Source organism: Pristiophorus japonicus, chromosome 15 (genome assembly GCF_044704955.1).
Source record: "Pristiophorus japonicus isolate sPriJap1 chromosome 15, sPriJap1.hap1, whole genome shotgun sequence".
In the NCBI taxonomy this organism is placed as follows: domain Eukaryota; kingdom Metazoa; phylum Chordata; class Chondrichthyes; family Pristiophoridae; genus Pristiophorus; species Pristiophorus japonicus.
Window position 1 is genome coordinate 107,006,746 of NC_091991.1, and position 20,242 is coordinate 107,026,987.

The following is a 20,242-nucleotide window of genomic DNA, read 5'->3' on the forward strand; positions in this document are numbered from 1 at the left end:
CGAGAGCAGGCAGAAATCAAGCGCAGGCAGCGGAAGGAGCGTGCGGCAAACCAGTCCCACCCTCCCTTTCCCACAACGACTACCTGTCCCACCTGTGACAGGGACTGTGGCTCTCGTATTGGACTGTTCAGCCACCTAAGGACTCACTTTTAGAGTGGAAGCAAGTCTTCCTCGATTCCGAGGGACTGCCTACGATGATGATGATGATGATCTGATCATTATATCATTGCTGTTTGTGGGAGCTTGCTGTGCGCAAATTGGCTGTTGTGTTTCCTATATTACAACAGTGACACACTTTAAAAATACTTCATTGGCTGTAAAACGCTTTGGGACGTCCTGAGGTCGTGAAAGGCGCTATATAAATGCAGGTCTTCTTATGTACACAGTCAATCTTGTGTAACAATGAACCATTCACCCAGTCGCACTCAGACACTCTGCTCACTTCATTATGTGTACTGACTGATAACCTATGTTAACATTGAAGGATACAATGGTCTAAATATAAAGGTCACGGTGGAAGCCACTAAAACTTTGCTCATTTAAGGACTAGAATCTTCTGGAATAACTGTCCTTTGTTTTTTCACTCGCAGAAGCTGTTTCAGAAAATGAAGGGTTCTTGACTGCCCCCTTGCACCTCCACATCGAGAGAGCACCGGATGGGGAGTCTGCACTGAAGGTCGTCACGGGGCGAAGCTGTTAAACAGGCAAGCAGAGTTTGGAGTGTGGCCAAGTGCAGACTGAGAATGGGAAGGAGAAAGTGAGGAGTAACAACAGTCTGAGGCTTGGGCCTGAATGCCAAAAGCGTTCAGAATAAGATGCTCAAATTAGAAGTGCATACATCAGCTGGAAAATATGAGGCGGTGTGTCACTGCAGAAGGTGAGAATGAATTAATTATGCAAGACTATGGGATATTCGAGGAACAAAGACTTGCATTTATATAGCGCCTTTCACAACCTCAAGAAGCCCCAAAGTGCTGTACAGCCAATGAAGTACTTTTTGAAGTTAAGTAATACAGGAAATGCGGCAGCCAATATGTATACAGCAAGGTCCCACAATGTGATAATGACAAGATACAGGGATCGAAATTGGCCTCCACCCCAAACGGGAGCACTTACCGATTTTTAATGTTTTTCTCCAAATCCATGGGGCGGAGATGCGACTGATATTGAGCACTTTAAGCATTTTTTTTGCAGCGGGGCAGGAGTGCCGTTCTGTCAGGTCGGCCACTGCTCCGACTCACCAGCGTCACGCTGCTGACGTCACCATGTCTCGTCCCGTCAGTTAAAGGGGAGGGCCACTGCGAGCTCTCCATATATTCTAGTTTGGCCCACTGGGCCACCGGGGAGGGTTTCAGCCAGGCCAGCGGCCTAGCACCCAAGAGGCCGCCATTGTCGGGCCGACCTCGAAGTCGGCCCGATAATTAAAATAAAATGGCGTACACAGCAGTGCGCCCTCCCCTTTAAGGGCGGACGTTCCGTCCAGCCACACACAGATTCCCGCCAGGGAAAGCTGTCGGGGGGCACCGACCGGTGGCGCTGCTCATGCGGGGCAATTTCCCACCGGGTCGGAGAGGGGTCGCTGCCGGTCAGTGTGGGATCGGCGTGTGCCCGACGGGGTGGGATCACGGGCAGCGCGGAAACCCGTTCCCACCGCATCCCGGCCCGGGGGCAATTTAGGACGGGTCAGTCCATCCGTCTGCCCCCGGTTGGTGATTTCTCTCCGCTCCATTGCCACCTCTGAGAGGGTGGAGGGATAAATATTGGTCAGGGTACCAGGGATAACTCCCCTGCTCTTCTTTAATATAGTGCCGTGGGATCTTTTACATCCACCTGAGAGAGCAGATGGGGCTTCGGTTTAACGTCTCATCCGAAATACAGCACCTCCGACAGTGCAGCGCTCCCTCCGCACTGCACTGGAGTGTCAGCCTAGACTTTGTGCTCAAGTTTCTGGTATGGGACTTGAACCCACAACCTTCTGACACGAGAGAGTGCTACCCACTGACACTCGGTAAAGTGCTCTGGTTAGACATCCATTTGAGCATGCTACCCAGTTCTGGCCACTGAGAAAGAAGAGCAGCATTCAAACACTGTAGTTGGAGTGGAGCGGAGCTGAGCTGAGGCAAGAAACTGTGGTGTTAGGAGGAAGGACTGGAGAAAGTGGGAGCTTTTTAGTTTTGAAGGGACGGCAACTGAGAAGGGACCTCACAGAGGGGAGCGACAGAACAGAAGGAGGTAAATCTTAAATACCACTTCAAGTGAAATTGTGGCAGAAAGACATGGGCATAAGTTTAAATTGTTGAAAGGCCAGGACAGTCCTCTTCACACAAAGTGTGGAATGGAGCCGTAATCCCTGCAATCAACTGAGCCTTGGTTGGGTGCTGTGATGGAGGGAAACAAGTAATCAGGAAGGCCAATGGAATGTTGGCCTTTATTGCAAGGGGGATAGAGTATAAAAGCAGAGAAGTCCTGCTACAACTGTACAGGGCATTGGTGAGGCCACACCTGGAGTACTGCGTGCAGTTTTGGTCTCCGCATTTAAGGAAGGATATACTTACATTGGAGGCTGTTCAGAGAAGGTTCACTAGGTTGATTCCAGAGATGAGGATATGACTTATGAGGATAGGTTGGGCTGATACACATTGGAGTTCAGAAGAATGAGAGGTGATCTTACTGAAACATATAAGATAATGAGGGGGCGTGACAAGCGTGATGCAGAGAGGATATTTCCACTCATAGGGGAAACTAAAACTAGGGGACATAGTCTCTGAATAAGGGGCCGCCCATTTAAAACAGATGAGGAGGAATTTCTTCTCTCAGAGGGTTGTAAATCTGTGGAATTCTCTATCCCAGAGAGCTGTGGAGGCTGGGTCATTGAATATATTTAAGGTGGAGATAGACAGATTTTTGAATGATAAGGGAGTAAAGGTTATGGGGAGCGGGCAGGGAAGTGGAGCTGAGCCCATGATCAGATCAGCCATGATCTTATTGAATGGCGGAGCAGGCTCGAGAGGTCAAATGGCCGACTCCTGCTCCTATTTCTTATGTTCTTATGTTCTTATGTTCTTATGTAAGCCTTGATGAATGACCTAGGATAGGATGAAGGGCCTTCCTCCCCTTGTAATAGAAAATACAGGAAAGGAGGAGAGAGAACTTCACACACACACACACATATATATGATCAGGCGATTATGTAACTTAAAGAAGGTGAATCGATATCCCTGGGGAATTGGCATGGTGAGTCAGACATAAGACTGGACCATTATTAGGGTGTGGATTTTCTCCAGGCATCTGCCCATTTTTGGGTGGCCCAAAACTGATGTATTGAGGAAAATGCAGGGCGTGGGACCTTACACTGATTCCCCCCACCCTCCATAATCTGGCCCCTACACATCCCCTCACCTCTGTCACTAACACAGACGTTGGCTGTCTGCCCCCTTGCCCACCCTGTGTTGAAATGATGGTGAGAGAGGTGAACCCAGGACCCCGGCTGATTGCCCTGCTCGGTAGCACTCGGTAGAGCAGGACGGACACTAGGGAGGGGGCAGAGCGATTGTAGCAGTGGGTGGATGGGAGGAATCCGTGGCAGCTGGGAGAAGATCGAGCTTTTGGCCATGACTCCCCTCGACTAGCTCCCGTAATTGCCAGAAGGACTCAATCAGAGGCATCTAACACTCAGAGAATCATAGAACGGTTACAGCACAGAAGGAGGCCATTCGGCCCATTGAGCCCGTGCCGGCTCTCTGCAAGAGCACCTCAGCTGGCCCCACTCCCCCCGCCCTTTCCCCGGAGCCCTGCAATTTTTTTTCTTCAGGTACTTATCCAACTCCCTTTTGAAAGCTGCGATTGAGTCTGCCTCCACCACCCTTTCAGGCAGCGCATTCCCGATCCTAGCCACTCGTTGCGTAAAAACGTTTCTCCTTATGTCGCCTTTGGTTCTTCTGCCAATCGCCTTAAATGTGTGTCCTCTGGTTCTCGACCCTTCCGCCAATGGGAACAGTTTCTCTCGATCTACTCCGTACAGACCCCTCATGATTTTGAACACCTCTCAACCTTCTCTGCTCCAAGGAGAACAACCCCAGCTTCTCCGGTCTATCCACATAACTGAAGTCCCTCATCCCTGGAACCATTCTCGTAAATCCTTTCTGCCCCCTCTCTAAGGCCTTCACATCCTTCCTAAAGTGCGGGGCCCAGAATTGGATACAATACTCCAGTTGAGGCCGAACCAGTGTTTTATACAGGTTCATCATAACTTCCTTGCTTTTGTACTCTATGCCTCTATTTATGAAGCCCAGGATCCTGTAAGCTTTTTTTTAAGTCATCCTTGACTCCGAGGGACTGCTTAAGAAGAAGAAGCTTTTTTAACCGCTTTCTCAACCTGCCCTGCCACCTTTAACGATTTGTGCACATAAACACCCCCCGCCCCAGGTCTCTCTGTTCATGTACCCGCTTTAGGATTATACCCTTTAGTTTAGAACTTACATAAGAACATAAGAATTATGAACAGGAGTAGGCCATCTAGCCCCTCGAGCCTGCTCCGCCATTCAACAAGATCATGGCTGATCTGGCCGTGGACTCAGCTCCACTTACCCGCCCGCTCCCCATAACCCTTAATTCCCTTATTGGTTAAAAAGCTATCTATCTGTGATTTGAATACATTCAATGAGCTAGCCTCAACTGCTTCCTTGGGCAGAGAATTCCACAGATTCACAACCCTCTGGGAGAAGAAATTCTTTCTCAACTTGGTTTTAAATTGGCTCCCCTGTATTTTGAGGCTGTGCCCCCTAGTTCTAGTCTCCCCTCTAACTTGTCTATCCCTTTCATTATTTTAAATGTTTCTATAAGATCTCCCCTCATCCTTCTGAACTCCAAGGAGTAAAGACCCAGTCTACAATCAGCCGAGTGAATCGTCTCTGTACCCCCTCCAAAGCTAGTATATCCTTCCTTAAGTAAGGTGACCAAAACTGCACGCAGTACTCCAGGTGCGGCCTCACCAATACCCTATACAGTTGCAGCAGGACCTCCCTGCTTTTGTACTCCATCCCTCTCGCAATGAAGGCCAACATTCCACTCACCTTCCTGATTACCTGCTGCACTGGCAAACTAACTTTTTGGGATTCATGCACAAGGACCCCCAGGTCCCTCTGCACCGCAGCATGTTGTAATTTCTCCCCATTCAAATAATATTCCCTTTTACTGTTTTTTTTTCCAAGGTGGATGACCTCACATTTTCCGACATTGTATTCCATCTGCCAAACCTTAGCCCATTCGCTTAACCTATCTAAATCTCTTTGCAGCCTTTCTGTGTCCTCTACACAACCCGCTTTCCCACTAATCTTTGTGTCATCTGCAAACTTTGTTACACTACACTCTGTCCCCTCTTCCAGTTCATCCATGTATATTGTAAACAGTGTGGTCCCAGCACCGATCCCTGTGGCACACTACTAACCACCGATTTCCAACCCGAAAGGACCCATTTATCCCGACTCTCTGCTTTCTGTTAGCCAGCCAATTCTCGATCCATGCTAATACATTTCCTCTGACACCGCGTACCTTTATATTCTGCAGTAACCTTTTGTGTGGCACCTTATCGAATGCCTTTTGGAAATCTAAATACACCATATCCATCGGTACACCTTTATCCACCATGCTCGTTATATCCTCAAAGAATTCCAGTAAATTAGTTAAACATGATTTCCCCTTCATGAATCCATGTTGCGTCTGCTTGATTGCACTATTCCTATCTAGATGAACCGTTATTTCTTCCTTAATGATAGCTTCAAGCATTTTCCCGACTAAAGATGTTAAACTAACCAGCCTATAGTTACTTGCCTTTTGTCTGCCCCCTTTTTTAAACAGAGGCATTACATTAGCTGCTTTCCAATCCGCTGGTACCTCCCCAGAGTCCAGAGAATTTTGGTAGATTATAACAAATGCATCTGCTATAACTTCTGCCATCTCTTTTAATACCCTGGGATGCATTTCATCAGGACCAGGGGACTTGTCTACCTTGAGTCCCATTAGCCTGTCCAGCACTACCTCCCTAGTGATAGTGATTGTCTCAAGGTCCTCCCTTCCCACATTCCCGTGACCAGCAATTTTTGGCATGGTTTTTGTGTCTTCCACTGTGAAGACCGAAGCAAAATAATTGTTTAAGGTCTCAACCATTTCCACATTTCCCATTATTAAATCCCCCTTCTCATCTTCTAAGGGACCAACATTTACTTTAGTCACTCTCTTCCGTTTTATATATCGGTAAAAGCTTTTATTATCTGTTTTTATGTTTTGCGCAAGTTTACTTTCGTAATCTATCTTTCCTTTCTTTATTGCTTTCTTAGTCATTCTTTGCTGTCGTTTAAAATTTTCCCAATTTTCTAGTTTCCCACTAACCTTGGCCACCTTTTATGCATTGGTTTTTAATTTGATACTCTCCTTTATTTCCTTGGTTATCCCTTCTCTTACCGCCCTTCTTTTTGACTGGAATATATTTATGTTGAGCACTGTGAAAGAGCTCCTTAAAAATCCTCCACTGTTCCTCAATTGTGCCACCATTTAGTCTGTGTTCCCAGTCTACTTTAGCCAACTCTGCCCTCATCCCACTATAGACCCCTTTGTTTAAGCATAGTACGCTCGTTTGAGACACAACTTCCTCACCCTCAATCTGTATTACAAATTCAACCATACTGTGATCACTCATTCTGAGAGGATCTTTTACTAGGAGATTGTTTATTATTCTCTCCTCATTCTTCCTACCAAAATGTATCACTTCGCACTTTTTTGCGTTAAATTCCATCTGCCACATGTCCGCCCATTCCACCAGCCTGTCGTGTTTTGTGACATCTACAGATTTTGAAATTGTGTCCTGTACACCCAAGTCTAAGTCATTAATATATATCAAGAAAAGCAGTGGTCCCAGTACCACCCCTGGGGAACACCCACTGTATACCTTCCTCCAGTTCGAGAAACAACCGTTCACCACTACTCTCTGTTTCCTGTCACTGAGCCAATTCTGAATCCAGGTTGCCACTGTCGCTTTTATTCTATGGACTTCAATTTTGCTGGCAAGCCTATTATGTGGCACTTTATCAAACGCCTTTTGGAAATCCATGTACACCACATCAATTGCATTGCCCTCATCAACCCTCTCTGTTACCTCATCAGAAAACTCAATCAAGTTAGTTAAACACAATTTGCCTTTAACAAATCCGTGCTGGCTTTCCTTAATTAATCCACACTTGTCCAAGTGACTGTTAATTTTGTCCCGCATTATCGTTTCTAAAAGCTACCCCACTACCGAGGTTAAACTGACTGGCCTGTAGTTGCTGGGTTTATCCTTAGACTCTTTTTTGAACAAGGGTATAATATTTGCAATTCTCCAGTCCTCTGGCATCAGCCCCGTATCTAAGGAGGATTGGCCAGTACCTCCACGATTTCCTCCTTTACTTCCCTCAGCATCCTAGGATGCATCCCATCTGGTCCTGGTGACTTATCTGCTTTAAGTACAGCCAGCCTTTCTAGTACTTCCTCCTTCTCAATTTCTATCCCATCCAGTATCTCAACTACCTCCTCCTTCACTATGACTTTGGCAGCATCTTCTTCCTTGGTGAAGACAGAAGCAAAGTACTCACTTAGTACCTCAGCCATACCCTCTGCCCCCATGTGTAGGTCTCCATTTTGGTCCCTAATCGGCCCCATCCACCTCTTACTGCCCTTTTACCATTTATATGCCGATAGGAGACTTTTGGATTCCCTTTTATGTTAGCTGACAATCTATTCTCATATTCTCTTTGCCCCTCTTATTTCCTTTTTCTCTTCCTCTCTGAACTTTCTATATTCAGCCTGGTTCTCACCTGACCTTCTCAACCTGACATCTGTCATACGCCCCCTTTTTCTGCCTCATCTCACTCTCTATCTCTTTCGATATCCAGGGAGTTCTGACTTTGGTTGCCCTACCTTTCCCCCTCGTGGGAATGTACCTCGACTGTCCCCGAACCGTCTCTTCTTTAAAGGCAGCCCATTGTTCCAATACAGTTTTGCATGCCAATCTTTGCTTCCAATTTACCCGGGCCAGATCTGTTCTCAACCCACTGAAATTGGCCTGCCTTCAATTCAGTATTTTTACTCTAGATTGCTCCATGTCCATGCTAATCTAAACCTTATGATACTATGATCACTGTTCCCTAAATGTTCCCCTCTGACACTTGCTCTTTGACCCACCTCATTCCCCAGAACCAGACCCAGCAATGCCTCCTTCCTGGTCGGGCCGGAAATGTACTGATCAAAGAAATTCTCCTGAACACACTTCAGAAATTCTTCCCCCTCTCTGCCCTTTACACTATTACTATCCCAGTCTATATTCAGATAGTTGACGTCCCCCATTATCACTACTCTATAGTTCTTGCACCTCTCTGTAATTTCCCTGAAAATGTGCTCCTCTATATCCCTCCCACCAGTTGGTGGCCTATAGAATATGCCTAGCAGTGTAATGTCATCTCTGTTGTTTCTTAACTCTAACCAAATAGATTCTGTCCTTGACCCCTCCAGGACATCCTAGGGGAGAGATTTGCACCTCCCAGGGGTGCTAATGGGGCACAAACGATTTCTCGCCCGGCGTGGGGGTGGAGTGGGGGTGTTACTGGCTGCTGTGAAATTTCCTGGGGTCAGCGGAGGAACAAACTGGTAGTACCCCAGGCCCCTGAACCGACGATAATCACAGCATTGCATGCGTGGCGACCCGTTTTCTCCCCGCATCAGAAACTGGGAAGCGCCCCATGAGGCCGCCACGGGTGATGTCAGCGCCAGCCTCACGGGTCGTGAACCGGGCCGCTCTCCGCTGGCAGGGCGAACATTAATGGGGAGGTGCGCGGCGCTGGTTTTTCCCCCGGCCTTTCGTGCTGTATTCCGCGAGATCCGTGCTGCGATGGTACAGTCTGGCACTTCACTTATGTGCCGGGCTGCGGCTACGGACCCTGCATCCCCGGGATCGAGTAGAGGCCCCTCGCCCCACTGCAGAGCTCGATGTGACCCTTGCCCTTTAGCGGAAGGGGAGGGCCCTGTGCTCGGGGCAGTGCTACGTGGCACTCCGCACAGCGCTGCAACATTCGCACATTTACCGTCCTGGTCCCGCCCCGACAGGGGCTGGAGGGGCTGACATTACGCTCCACTTCCTCTCAGTGACGGTAACCCCAATTTCGCAGCTGGGGCGGAACTTACATGCTGGGTGCAGAAAGTCCCGCCTCGCCTCAGTTACCGCCCCCGAACGGGGCGATACCGAATTTCAACTCCCCTCTCTCTCCAGCACTATAACATTCTCTTTAACCAATACTGCCACCCACTTTCTTTCTTTCCTTTCCTATCTTTCCTGAACACCCTATATCCAGGAATATTTAATACCCAATCCTGCCCTTTGTTGAGCCAGGTCTCTGTTATCACCATGACATCATATTCCCATGTGGCTATTTGCGCCACAGCTCAGCAACCTTATTTACCACACTTCGTGCATTCACATGTGCACTGTAAACCGAGCTTAGACCTTCTCTCGTACGCTCTCTTAGTCTGACCCCAACTAAAACGTACTATTTCTTACTCTGGTGCTGTCTGCCTCTCCCAATCCTTTGTACACTCAACAATGGAAAGAAAGACTTGCATTTATATAGCACCTTTCACAAACACCAGATGTCCCAAAGTGCTTTACAGCCAATTAAGTACTTTTGCAGTGTAGTCCCTGTTGTAATGTAGGAAACGCGGCAGCCAATTTGCGCACAGCAAGCTCCCACAAACAGCAACGTGATAATGACCAGATAATCTGTTTTTGTTATGTTGATTGAGGGATAAATATTGGCCAGGACACCAGGGATAACTCCCCTGCTCTTCTTCGAAATAATGCCATGGGATCGTTTCCACCCACCTGAGAGCAGACTGGGCCTCGGTTTAACGTCTCATCTGAAAGATGGCACCTCCGACAGTGCAGCGCTCCCTCAGCACTGCACTGGGAGTGTCAGCCTGGATTTATATGCTCAAGTCCCTGGAGTGGGATTTGAACCCACAACCTCTGATTCAGAGGCGAGAGTGCTACCTACTGAGCCACCGTTAACAATGAATAATGGAAAGATGGAAATTCATTCGATGAATGCCCCCATCTCATTCCACACTTTACATTTTTACTTTAAGGACCTGAGCGATATTCCAATAGAGTTTCCTCAACAGATTCTTTTCTTGTAATCTTCTTGCAGTCTGTTTCTTTATATGAAGGGACCAATAATGTGAGGGAACCTGAACCCGGAGTTATGCCACGATCCTGTCTCAATATTGGCCGGCAGGAAGGGAGACAGTACCATATTTTTATTCAAAAGGTATCTCTCAATATTCGGGTGTGTTAGTAACATAGGAACTGGAGGAGGTCATTCAGCCCCTCAAGCCTGTTCTGCCATTCAATCAGATCAGAGTTGATCTGTAGTTAAACTCCATCTACCCGCCTTGGTTCCATATTCCTTTATATCCTTGCCTGGCAAAAATTTAGTTTGGAAGTTTTCAATTACCCCCCGGCCTCAACAACTTTTTGGGGAGAGAGAGTTCCAGATTCCCACTGCCCTTTGTGTGAAGAAATGCTTCCTGACATCACCCCTGAACGGCCTGGCTCTAATTTTAAGGTAATGCCACCTTGTTATGGACTCCCCTACCAGAGGAAATAGTTTCTCTCTATCATTCTATCCACTATTTTACTCATCTTAAACACCTCAATTAGTTAATCACCCCTTAATCTTTTATAATTTCATCTAGATCACTCCTTAATTTTCTATACTCTCAATCACTTGAGCAATTAAAGCCTGGTTACTTCCCTAGCCTTGACACCTGGTTACCCTCCGGTGGGATCCCTTGTCCTTCTGCAGGCCAGATCATCCCACCTGCCCCAGTGTCCCCAGTTCATTGCCAGCTCCCAAATAGCCTCATCGTCTCTGGCATCCCTGACTTCAGGAGGGGTCAGCTGGAGGCATTGCTTTGCTCCCTAAACCTCTCCACCTCTCTCTCCTCCTTTAAGACACTCCTTAAAACCTCCCTCTTTGATCAAGCTTTTGGTCGCCTGTCCTAATATCTCCTTATGTGGCTCAGTGTCAAATATTGTTCGATAATCGCTGCTGTGAAGCACCTTGGGGCGTTTTAATATGTTAAAAGCTCTGTATAAATGATGTTACTGTTGTTAAGAAGCAAACTGTTCAAATAAACCAAAACTCATAGAACCTGCAATGTCTTGCTTGAGGTAATGAGTGAAAGAATTGATCAGATTGTCCAGTGACATCAAAGGAATACATTTACTGCTAATTTATATATTCGCCACGAACTTAAATGAAGAGGATAGTTGCGAAATGTACTCACTTCATCGGTTTAAAGAGAGCCTGGCCATAGTTTTGGAAAGTCAGGATGAGTTTTAGCTGTGTGCCTCCAGATTTCATCGCTGTGAGGAAGACACAAGTGGATAATTAATGAATATGCAATGTGTATGTTAATCAAAATGCACCTATTATTTCAAAATGTGAGGGATTCACACTTTCACTCGCAGATTATAACACATAACATCTTTAAATGGGCACTTGCCTCATCAACATTTTGCCACACTTTTTCTTTTGCTAACCACATAGGAGCAGGAGTCGGTCATTCAGCCCCTCGAGCCTGTCCCACCATCCATAGCTGATCTGTACCTCATTCACCACCCTCTGCTCTACATCCCGTGATACACTTACCAAACAAAAATCTCGCAATCTCAGCCCTGAACATTTGGATTGAGCCAAAATCCACGTTTGGGGAGAGAGCCCCAACTACCCTCAGTGGATCCCAGCCCTAAACCGTTAATACTGAAGCTAATGGAGATTCTTGCACTCTTTGGGTGGGAACAAGCCAGAATTGAGGCATCTTGTAGAACAGGCCTGTATGGGTGAGTGTTCATGCCCTCAGGCACTCTGTCACACAGTTAGTGCTTTACCATTACATTCTAATATAATAATTCTTTGTCACTGACTGGGTCAGAACACAAGTGAGGCTCTATTTGTTGTACATGAATGGGCGAATGCAGGGATGCGGCCTGCACTGGACTGAAGGGAATGGAGAACAAAAGGCAATCAGTTAGTAGGCGCTAATATATAACAGAAATACGTCCTTCGCTCTACCACAGGGAAATGTATTCGATTATCTGATCCTTAGCTCTCCTCTTTACACCTTAGGGTCTAACAAAATGCCTTGAACATGAACTCCTCATCACCAACACCCTGTTCCGCCAGAGGGACAAATACAAGGCATCATGGCAATACCCTCGCTCCAAACACTGGCACCTGCTCGACTATATCATCATCCGAGCCAGATTTTGCAAGGATGTGCACGTCACCCAACCAGGAAACACCAGGACTGGTTTGATGAGAATGATCAGAAGATCTAAGAACTAATAGATCGCAAGTGAAGGGCATTTCTGAGCCTTAAACAACAACCCAACTCGGGAGCAGCAAAGCTGCATTACAGACGGCTCAGGCTGAGGTCCAACAAATAATCCGGGACCTAAAGAACAGGTGGTGGATGGAGAAAGCACAGGAGATACAGCAGCTGGCCGACAGCCATGATGTGTGAGGATTCTTCATCGCAGTCAAGGCCACCTACGGTCCAAACACCCAAGGCCCCACCCCACTGCTGGCCAAGAACGGGGAAACACTCAAGGACACCGAGGCAGTCAGGACCCACTTGAAGGAGCACTTCGAAGATCTCCTCAATCGAGACTCGGCCTTTGACTCGAGTGTTCTCGACTCCATCCCGCAGCATGCTACCCCCCACCACCTCAGCAAAACCTCAACACTGCACGAGGTAGAAAAAGCCATAAAACAGCTCAAGAACAACAAGGCGACAGGAGCGGATGGAATCCTTGCTGAGGCACTGAAGTATGGCGGAGAGGCACTGCTGGCGCGGATACACGACCTCATCTCTCTTATCTGGAGGGAGGAAAGCATGCCGGGAGATCTCAGAGATGCAGTAATCGTGACCCTCTTTAAAAAAGGGGACAAGTCCGACTGCGGCAACTACAGAGGAACCTACCTGTTATCAGCCATTGGGAAAGTTGTCGCTAGAGTCCTCCTCAACCGTCTTCTCCCTGTGGCCGAAGAGTTCCTCCCGAAGTCACAGTGCGGATTTCGTCCCCTATGGGGCACAATGGACAGGATTTTTGCAGTGCAACAGCTGCAGGAAAAATGCAGGGAGCAGCGCCAGCCCTTATACATGGCCTTCTTCGACCTTACAAAGACCTTTGACACTGTCAACCGCGAGGGTCTATGGAGCGTCCTCCTCCGTTTTGGATGCGCCCAAATGTTCATTACCATCCTCCGCCTGCTCCACGATGACATGCAGGCCGTGATCCTTACCAACGGATCCATCACAGACCCAATCCACATCTGGACCGGGGTCAAACAGGGCTGTGTCATCGCCCCAACCTTCTTCTCAATCTTCCTCGCTGCCATGCTCCACCTCACAGTCAACACACTCCCCGCTGGAGTGGAACTAAACTACAGAACCAGTGGGAACCTGTTGAACCTTCGTCGTCCCCAGGCCAGGTCCAAGATCACCCCAACCTCTGTCGTCGAGCTACAGTACGCGGATGACGCCTGCATCTGCGCACACGCAGAGGCTGAACTCCAGGACATAGTCGACGTATTTACTGAGGCATAGGAAAGCATGGGCTTTACGCTAAACATCCGTAAGACAAAGGTCCTCCACTAGCCTGTCCTCGCTGCACAGCACTGCCCCCCAGTCATCAAGATCCACGCGCAGCCCTGGACAACGTGGACCATTTCCCATACCTCGGGAGACTCTTATCAACAAGAGCAGACATTGATGACGAAATTAAACACCGCCTCCAGTGCGCCAGTGTAGTCTTCGGCCTCCTGAGGAAAAGAGTGTTCGAAGACCAAGCTCTCAAATCTGCCACCAAGCTCATGGTCTACAGGGCTGTAGTAAATCCTGCCCTCCTGTATGGCTCAGAGGCATGGACCATGTACAGTAGACACCTCAAGTCGCTGGAGAAATACCACCAACGATGCCTCTGCAAGATCCTACAAATCCCCTGGGAAGACAGACGCACCAACATTAGCGTCCTCGACCAGGCCAACATCCCCAGCATTGAAGCACTGACCACACTCGACCAGCTCCGTTGGGCAGGCCACATCATTCGCATGCCAGACCCGAGACTCCCAAAGCAAGCGCTCTACTTGGAACTCCTTCATGGCAAACAAGCCATAGGTAGGCAGAGGAAACGTTACAGGGTCACCCTCAAAGCCTCCCTGATAAAGTGCAACATCCCCACTGACACCTGGGAGTCCCTGGCCAAAGACCGCCCTATGTGGAGGAAGTGCATCCGGGAGGGCGCTGAGCACCTCGAGTCTCATCGCCGAGAGCATGCAGAAACCAAGCGCAGCCAGCGGAAAGAGCGTGTGGTAAACCTGTCCCACCCACTCTTTCCCTCAACGACTGTCTGTCCCACCCTTGACAGGGACTGTAGTTCTCGTATTGGACTGGAAGCAAGTCTTCCTTGATTCCGAGGGACTGCCTATGATGATGTGCTGAATGACCATTGCAAGTGTCGTAAGTTTTTTGGTTGGTTAGCTCTGTAACATCCTCCAGCCTTAAAACCCTCCAAGATCTCTACAGTCCTTGTGTGTCAGCTGTGGCTCAGTGGATAGCACACTTGCTTCTGAGTCAGAAAGTTGTGAGTTCAAGTCCCACTCCTGGAAGTTGAGCATAAAAATGTCTAGGCTCACACTCCAAATGCAATGCTGAGAGAGTGCTGCACTGTTGGAGGTGCTGTCTTTTGGATGAGACATTAAACCAGGGCCTCCTCTGCTCTCTCAGGTGGATGTAAAAGATCCCATGGTACTATTTCGAAGAAGAGCAGGAGAGCTATCCCTGATGTCCTGGCCAATATTTGTCCTAATAAAATCGATCTAGCAAAAACAGATTATCTGGTCATTATCATATTGCTGTTTGTGGGAGCTTGCTGTGCACAAGTTGGCTGCTGTGTTTCCCACATTACAACAATGACTACACTCCAAAAGTACTTCATTGGCTGTAAAGTGCTTTAAGATGTTTGGTGGTTGTGAAAGGTGCTATATAAATGCAAGTCTTTCCTTCCTCCAATTCTGGTCCCTTGGTTATCCCTGACTTTTCTCATTGCACTATTGGCCTTCAGCTGCCTAGGCCCCAAGCTCCCTCCTTAAACCTCTGTGCTTCTCAATCCTTCTCTCTTCCTTTAAGTTGCTTCTTAAAACCTACGTCTTTGATTGAGCTTTTTGTCATCGACCCATTTATCTCCTTATGTGGCTAGGTGTCAAATGTTGTTTGCTGATACTCCTGTGAAGCGCCTTGGGACGTTATACCAGGATAAAGGCGCTATATAAATACAAGTTGTGGTTGTTGAGAGTATCACAGCTGCACTATTGCTGACCCCTGCAGCAGGCCTGTATAACAAGGAGAGGCCGCCTCGGGTGACATTCATTTTCCCTGCATAAATCATTCACCACTTTTTCCTGCATTTTACTGTTTGACCTATAGCACCCACATGAATCACATTGAAATTAATGGAGGCCTTGAGAGCTTCCTAGTGTGAAAGGAAAATGGAATGGATGCTCCTCTCCTGTCACCATTGTCTTCCTTTCTTCTGCTCTTCCCTGCCCTTCCTCTCTCTTGTGTTTGTGAGCAATTAATCTTCATCTTGTAAAACATACAAAATCCTTACAGGGCTTGACAGAGTATATGCAGGGTGGATATTTCCCCGGGCTGGGGAGTCTAGAACCAGGGTTCACAGTCTCAGAATAAGGGGTTGGCCATTTAGGACTGAGATGAGGAGAAATTTCTTCACTCAGAGGGTGGTGAATCTTTGGAATTCTCTAGCCCAGGGGGCTGTGGAGGCTCAGTCTTTGAGTATATTCAAGACAGAGAGCGATAGATTTTTGGATATTTAGGGAATGAAGAGATATGGGGATAGTGCAGGAAAGGTGAGTTGAGGTAGGAGATCAGCCATGATCCCATTGAATGGCAGAGCAGGCTCGAGGGGCCGAATGGCAAACTCCTGCTCCTAATTCTTATGTTCTTATATAATCTTAAAATTAGAGCTAGGCCTTTCAGGGGTGATGTTAGGGAGCATTTCTTCACACAAATGGCAGTGGGAATCTGGAACTCTCTCCCCCAAAAAACTGTTGATTCTGGGGAGTGAACTGAAAATGTCAAACCTCAGATTGATCGCCTTTTGTTAGGTAAGGGTAGTAAGGGTTACAGAGCCAAGGTGGATAGATGGATTCAAGGTACAGACCAGGCTCGAAGGGCTGAATGGCCTCCTCCTGTTCATACATGAAGAAGGGGCGATGAGGGAAATGGTGAGGAAGTGGAGAATCGCAACACTTGTGCGCGTGACTCCATCGTAACAAAAATGGACAATCTAGTTTGTCGTCTTCTTCAAATTTAACAACAAAATAAGCCTGGGCTCTAAGCACTGGAACTCCCTCCCTAACCCTCTCCCTCTCTCCATCTCTCTCTCCTCCTTTAAGAGGCTCCTTAAAACCTACCTCTTTGACCAAGCTTTTGGTCACCTGCCCGCGTATCGCCTCATGTAATACTCCTGTGAAGTACCTTGGGATGGCTTACTATGTTAAAGGCGCCATTGAAATGCAAGTTGTTGTTGTATGTAGTCAGTTTAATGTGAAGAAATGTCCCGAGATGTATGGAGAAACGTTGGGAGAGATGAGGAGGGGTGAGCAGAATCACGGTCACAGGAGCGGCCTTGAGGGAGGAGAGGGAGATGGAGAAGAACGAAGGGTTTGAGGGGAGGAGGAGGAATACCAGAGAGTGGGACTTAGGCTGTGAAGGCATGGCCACCAATGGTGAGATGAAGTGGGGGTGGGGGAGAGGTGAGGAAGATACTGAGGGTAGCGGTGAATCCAGGGTGGGGTTGTGGTTGTAGGGCTGAAGGAGGTGATATGGTACTCATGCTGTCCCATTCTCAGTGACTGTCGCTCTATCCGAGCCGATGCCTGCTCCTATTGCCTTTACATCTTTGCTGCCAGCAACTCGTTTCAAGGTATTCAATCTCAGGATCAAACTAAACCCCTAAGGGTCTGGATTGTTTGGGAGGCTGGCATAAGTCCAGAGGGAAATCCTGTGGGATGTGCTGGGCCAGGCCAGCACCACCCACCCCCGGGATATTTTGCGGGCAGTGACTGGGCTGTGTACAATACGTCCAATGGGCAGCTGCACTCATGAAATACCTCATGTGATCTAAGTGTAGCATTGCCAACTCTGGTCAGACATATTCCTGGTGGAGTAATTATGTGCACGAACATTTTTGTGTCGTTCTGTGCACGTGTACTGTGGGCCTGCCCCTCTTTGCGCCTGCGCGCTGGATGCGGTTGCGGTGCGCTGTACGGTATATGAGGAAGCCGGGCGTGGGGGGCGAACCACACTGCTGGTCCAGCCTGGTGCTGCCACTGGGGCTTTTGCGTTAGCGCCAGGACTTTTGAGTCGAATATCGCTGTGATTATCGACACAAACATTTTCACTGCCTTCTGAGAGAGAGAGGGGAGACTGAGACTGGGGCAGAGAGAGAGACTGGGGGCAGAGAGAGAGAGAGAGACTGGGGCAGAGAGAGAGACTGGGGGCAGAGAGAGAGAGAGAGAAAGAGAGACTGGGAGAGAGAGAGAGAGAGAGAGACTGGGGCAGCGAGAGAGAGAGACTAGGGCAGAGAGAGAGAAAGAAAGAGAGAGAAAGAGAGACTGGGGCAGAGAGAGAGAGAGACTGCGGCAGAGAGAGAGAGACTGGGGCAGAGAGAGAGAGAGAGAGACTGGGACAGAGAGAGAGAGAGAGACTAGGGCAGAGAGAGAGAGACCGCGGCAGAGAGAGAGAGAGACTGGGGCAGAGAGAGAGAGAGACTGGGACAAAGAGAGAGAGAGAGAGAGAAAGAGAGACTGGGGCAGAGAGAGAGAGAGACTGCGACAGAGAGAGAGATAGACTGGGGCAGAGAGAGAGAGAGAGAGACTGGGACAGAGAGAGAGAGAGAGAGAGAGACTGGGGCAGAGAGAGGGGACAGGGGCAGAGAGAGGAGGTTAGGAACTCGGTCAGGGAGGGGGAGGGGTAAGGGGGTAAAGAACACAGAGGGGATGGAGGAAGAATGTGATCTGGATCTAGAGGGGGGGTTGAGAGCGAGAACGTGATCCAGGTGGTAAGACGGATCACGTTATTCCGACCCCTTTACCCCATACCCCTTTACACCCACACCACATACTCCCTGTCCTCCCCGACACCTGGGTGATTTCTCAGAAAGCTCGGTGCGCGCGCGTGTGTGTGTGTGTGTGTTTATGACATGTGACATCATTGGACTGGATGAAATCGAGAAGTCACGACACGGTCACTATTCACTTCATACCCAATAAACCTGTTAACAATCCGTGACCCACACACAATGCCCCCTCTATGATGGCATGAGGATGGGTGGGGGGAGGGGAGGCGGGGTGGAGGAATAGTAGGTCAGGAAGTTGGGATGGGGGAAAGGTCAGGCACTGGGGGGGAGGTTGAGGGCAGGAACTTGTTTGGGGGGGGTGGCAGAAGGTCTTGACCCGTGAGAGTGAGCCCTGTCTGTTCCAAGTGAGCTCTCTCCTGTCTGGAGTCAGCAGTCAGAATGGCTCGAATTACACTTTGCAAAGTCACTGATTACGTCGGCAGCGTAGTTCTAATTACACATTCCAGAGAAACTGCTGGGTGTAACGTATCCCCCAAGGGGACCAATCAGCAATCGGATTTGTGTTCAAGAGGACCCAATCAGAGCTTTAGGTGTTGCAAATACCACGTCCTATTCCTGGAAGTTTAATCACATGACCTCCCACCTCTGACCACCCCACCCACACACTCCTGCCATTGGTTGCCCTTCACGTCCATCCTTGAGAAGCCCCGCCTTCCTACACCAATCGGAAAGCAAACAGACTCTTCATTACCCGATTGGATGATTCAGGACTGTCAGTCAAACAGACTTTTTACCCCGGATCTGATATTTTTATAACTAATGAGCAGGAGTGTTCAAAAGCAATGTCCCCTGAGATGTTTATCCTGTGTTGCTATCAGCAGTGTCCTGATTAATTCCTGGAGAATCCAGGGCAATCCTGGAGCGTGGGTGGCCCCATGCAAATCCCTGCTTGTGTACATCCGAATCGCCTGCCTGCTCCTTTGCACAAGTGTTGCTGAGGGCAGTGGAGAAGGGGGTTTGGGAGGAATTGTAAATGAAAGGGGTTGGAAAGCCGATGATTTACAGGGCCATCAGTTGCATAGGTCAAGGTGCTTCCTTTTTAAATAAAGGTTTGCCTGGCAGCCAGCCCTGGGGGGGGTCAATGGCCAGGCCATTGCTGTACAAAGTTTCTGATGTGTCATCTGATGAAGGGGTTGAAGGGTCAATGTTTGGGGTATTTTGCTGCCGATACACAGATCAATACTGTTGCCTGTGATGTTTAACTTGCGCTGATGACACACTGGCCGGGTTTCAGAGAGGACTCAGATTAAACACAAGCCTCACATGCTGCACCATTCACCCCTGTGTTTCCTTATCGCGCTAGCTCCACGGCATGAGGTACGAGAGCCATGAAGGGTGAGTGTTGTGGTCACACAGAGCGCTGTGCGCATTCACTGAACGTAGCCCTGTCTGACTCCCTCAGCAAACGCACATCACTCTCTCACATTACAGGCCCTCTTCTCACTTGTCCCACTCGTAAAAAGTCACTCACTCCTCCAAGAACAACTTTGCCTCAAAATTTCTTCTCATTCCCCATTTTGCCGGTGAAGTGAAACTCGCTTTTGTCTATATGTTGGAATTACTGCTGAAGCAAATGTTCCCGCCGTGCAACGGCCCCCACGGTACCTGATAGGAACATAGGAACAGGAGGAGGCCATTCAGCCCCTCAAGCCTGTTCCACCATAATGATCAAACTCCGCATACCCGCCTTTGGCGATATATACCTTCATACCTTTGGTTAACAAAAAGCTATCAAACTCAGATTTAAAATTAACAATTGATCTCGTGCCAATTGCTGTTTACGGAAGAGTTCCAAAATTCTACTACCTTTTGTATGTAGAAGTATTTCCTAACATTATTCCAAAAGGTCTACCCTCTAACCTTTAGACTATGTCCCCTACTCCTACACTCCCCAAGCATAGTTTCTCTCTATCTGCTCTATCAGTTTCCCTT

General features: G+C 48.4%; 1 protein-coding gene across 1 annotated transcript in view; it reads right to left on the bottom strand.

The window, feature by feature from the left end:
• fam20cb (FAM20C golgi associated secretory pathway kinase b) overlaps window positions 1-20,242 on the bottom strand; it is a 132,117-nt gene that overhangs the window by 72,214 nt on the left and 39,661 nt on the right. The window contains exon 3 of the mRNA XM_070900758.1: window positions 11,371-11,449. Coding sequence (XP_070756859.1) covers window positions 11,371-11,449 — 79 coding nt within the window. The remainder of the gene's footprint in view (window positions 1-11,370; window positions 11,450-20,242) is intronic.